This window comes from Chroicocephalus ridibundus, chromosome 2 (genome assembly GCF_963924245.1).
Source record: "Chroicocephalus ridibundus chromosome 2, bChrRid1.1, whole genome shotgun sequence".
NCBI lineage: Eukaryota > Metazoa > Chordata > Aves > Charadriiformes > Laridae > Chroicocephalus > Chroicocephalus ridibundus.
The window spans coordinates 84,343,303-84,346,984 of NC_086285.1; the positions used below are offsets into that span (position 1 = coordinate 84,343,303).

Genomic DNA, 3,682 nt, shown 5'->3' on the forward strand with positions numbered 1-3,682 from the left:
GCCAGAATTTTGACAAGAAGGAATGGCTTCAGTCGACATGAAATAAGTACTTACCTTCTACCAGTGGTGATATCGGACAATGACTACCCAATCCAGAGCAGCACTGGCACGCTGACCATTCGAGTGTGTGCCTGTGACAGCCGGGGGAACATGCAGTCCTGCAACGCAGAGGCTTTGCTCCTCCCTGCTGGCCTCAGCACCGGGGCGCTGGTTGCCATTCTCCTCTGCATCATTATCCTGCTAGGTAAGAAAAAGAAATGTGTCTTTACCCCTGTGAACAAATGCTTCAGGCCTGGTTCATTTTACAAAATTCTGCAGGTTGGTAAAATTAATGATTTTGCAAGAAGAATTCAACTGCAACTTGATACAAAATTTAAAAAAAAAAAGACAAAACCCATTTATCTGGGAACTGGACATTGTAAATAAGAATTCAAGTGCCAGACTGTTAAAACTATCAGTGTGCAACCAGAAGCTAATTTTTGTTATTCTGTTAAGCCGTCTGAAAAAGATCAGAGAGGAAGAATAGCATAATCAAAATTCACTTTCATGTCTTTCATTTTAAATTTTTTTGAGGGAATGTCTCTTTTTTATTTAAATAACTAACTAAAGTCAACATGCAGTATATATTTCACACAGAATATGCCAGTAAATAGTATTTTTGCTATATTAAAGCACTGCCTATCCAGAAGTTTCTGTGCTGTAATTTTAAAAAAGTGCATTTTGTAAAACCTCCATTTTGTGGTTTTCAGAATATCACTAATGACCTATAATTCACCTCAAATGCAGCATTTAACAATATACTTTGAGCTTGAAAAAGGGAAAAGATCTTCAGAATAGACCTAGCTATTTTAAAACTCATTAAAGTCACAGAAGGAGTATGTAGACAATCTCATGGTTCTATAAAGCAGAGCACGCAAAGTGTGTGCAAAATAGCACATTTTGATATAGATCTTACTGTGCTACCGTAATAAAAATACAGATATTTATCCATTTATCAGAGAGAAATTAATTGCTAAAATGTAGCTGAAATAAAGCTCTTTTACTTGGTGGATTTACTGCTAAGAAATTGTTAAATAAAGATCTTTACCCATTCTTTGTTTCACTCTAAGTTATAGTGGTGCTGTTTGCTGCTCTAAAGAGGCAACGAAAGAAGGAGCCTTTGATCCTCTCTAAAGAGGACATCAGAGACAACATTGTGAGTTATAATGATGAAGGTGGTGGAGAGGAAGACACCCAAGCCTTTGATATTGGCACACTGAGGAATCCTGCAGCTATCGAAGATAAGAAGCTTCGACGAGACATTCTCCCTGAGACGTTATTTGTACCACGGAGGACTCCTTCAGCACCAGATAACACAGATGTCCGAGATTTCATTAACCAAAGGCTTAAAGAGCATGATACTGATCCTTCTGCACCACCGTATGACTCACTTGCAACCTATGCCTACGAAGGAAATGATTCAATAGCTGAATCCTTGAGCTCCTTAGAGTCGGGTACTACCGAAGGAGACCAAAACTATGATTACCTCCGAGAATGGGGCCCTCGGTTTAATAAGCTAGCTGAAATGTATGGTGGAGGAGAAAGTGACAAAGACACTTCTTGACCTACAGTAGGCTACATTTTTGTTTCCTTTGAGCGGAAGTAATTTTACAGACACCTTCTGCACTCAACAGTATTTAACATTCAGGAAAATTTTCCTGCCACTCAGCACAATGGTTTCCTTTTAAAAATTGTTTTTAATTTGTCCATTAATGTCATTCATTCTTTCTAGTAGGATACCACTTGGAATATATACAGCATTTTATTTAATCACCTTCCAAGAGCCAAAGCTATGGAAATTCAGTGTTGTCCATTTTAGTAAGTAAAATAAAAATACCTTACCTTCAGAAATTTGAACAGGGTGATAATCCCTTAAGCAACCTCATGTACAAGCCGCTTCTGTTAGGTACATGTCATATCCTTGCAAGTGCAGCTTTTAAGATGGCAAAGAAGAAAAAATCCAATATGTCCTGTTCTGTACATTAAAATTAAAACAAAATGTACACGTGGTGTTAATAAGTGTAATATGCAGCTGGTTTAAAAAAAAGTTTGTGCAACTCCATTTCATCAAATTCTATCTGCCAATGTTTTATATTTATATTTTTGTATTTATTTTTAAGAAATAAACCAGGTTTTACAACTATGTTGATGCTTCCCTGCCTGTTCTGGCCATCAGTTCCAGGCTTGAAGAGAACATGACATTTCTCCGATGACAGCACAGCCAACTGCTAGTACTTCTGTGCTGCAGTATTCTCCATACATTTAACACAATCTGAAGTGCTTGCGCTCACAGGGAGAGGATCAAGTTATAGACCTATTGGCTTGATCAAAAGTGCTATTTCCTACAGTTGTCATGTTTAAGAGAAATCTTGTGCTATTTTTGAGCTGAGCTAATAATATTCTATTCTAGAAAGTTGAACTACTATATTGTCTCAACTTGAATTACCTTGTTTTAAAATCATGCTAGGACAACTAATCCGTCCAAACACAAAAAATTAGTTTCAAAAACTGAGTTTATTTGTTCTATAGTTCTCCATTTTGAATCATAATTACATCATCAGAGGTGATCTGTAACTGCGATGGATAACGTGTAAAAAGATGTTTAAACAATCATTTTAAAGCAACATCCTTTTCCAAAGACAAATCATTTGATGACAAACCACTGTGTGTTGTATTGCAACCATCTGAGGGTAATCTAATCTCCTTTAAAGCTGGCAGTAAAAAAAGTGTCAGTAAAACTAGCACACCCACCATCTAATTTACTGACTTTTCTATAGCTTGGAAAAGTCGAGTAAAAAGAAACCTGCGCAATGAGCCAACTGCAACAGAAATCGTACTTTAGCTATCACGAAACGAAGTAGGTATCCCAAGACATTTTAAGATGTCTCTTTTTACTTTCAATCTTTAGATTACACAAATCTATTTAGTAAACAAGCACTGAGATTTCAAAACATTGCTGAGATGAGATAATTTCAGAGCAAAAGCAGGATGTTGTAGGGTCTGTATTTACTTATTGATTGTAGAAAAAAGACATCTGAAGGATAATTCCTCCCCTGTCTCTCTTAACTTCTTACTGGCATAAAATCAAAGATATTGAAAATATATTAGTCCTTCGAAAAGTGCAATGCTGCATTCTTCTTTGATCAGACATTTCTTCTCCTTAATGGAGTGATTAAACCCAATGAAGTTGAAAGCTGAATACAGTGCCATTATGCAAGCTATTCCAGTGCAATGGAGACAAAATTTTTATTGACTTGATATCAAGTTAAACTATTTTATCTATTAAGAAACTGTGAAGATTATGGATTTTTCTCCATTTCACTCAATAATACTTTCATTAACTAAGGAATTTTTATATTCCTTTATAGAAAATAATTCTGAGAATATGAAGAAACATCTTAGATAACCAGCATTACAAAGCTTTGTAGAAGTCTTACAGGCCATAGGAACTGTTGATCTTCTTTATGATCATCTAGTGAAATGGATCTAATTTTTTTTCCTTCTTAATCTCCATTTGTCCTTCAACGGCATGTAATAGGAAGAAACAAACAAAATTCATCCATTAAATCCATAAATAGACAAAAGGCACTCTCCCAATATTGTTTTCTGTCTGCAGCATCACTGAGAACAGTGACACACTATA

At 35.9% G+C, this 3,682-nt stretch overlaps 1 protein-coding gene across 2 annotated transcripts; it reads left to right on the forward strand.

The window, feature by feature from the left end:
- Positions 1 to 6: 6 nt before the first annotated feature.
- On the forward strand, positions 7 to 3,326 carry LOC134511715 (cadherin-10-like). Of its 2 annotated transcripts, none has more exons than XM_063326102.1 (2): positions 7 to 244; positions 1,110 to 3,326. In XM_063326102.1, the coding sequence occupies exons 1-2, from the start codon at positions 151 to 153 to the stop codon at positions 1,601 to 1,603; spliced, it is 588 nt and encodes a 195-aa protein (XP_063182172.1). In that variant the 5' UTR covers positions 7 to 150; the 3' UTR covers positions 1,604 to 3,326. The 2 variants fall into 2 exon arrangements, with proteins under 2 accessions (XP_063182172.1, XP_063182171.1); XM_063326101.1 differs by having other exon boundaries at positions 10 to 244; positions 1,116 to 3,326.
- Positions 3,327 to 3,682: the final 356 nt, after the last annotated feature.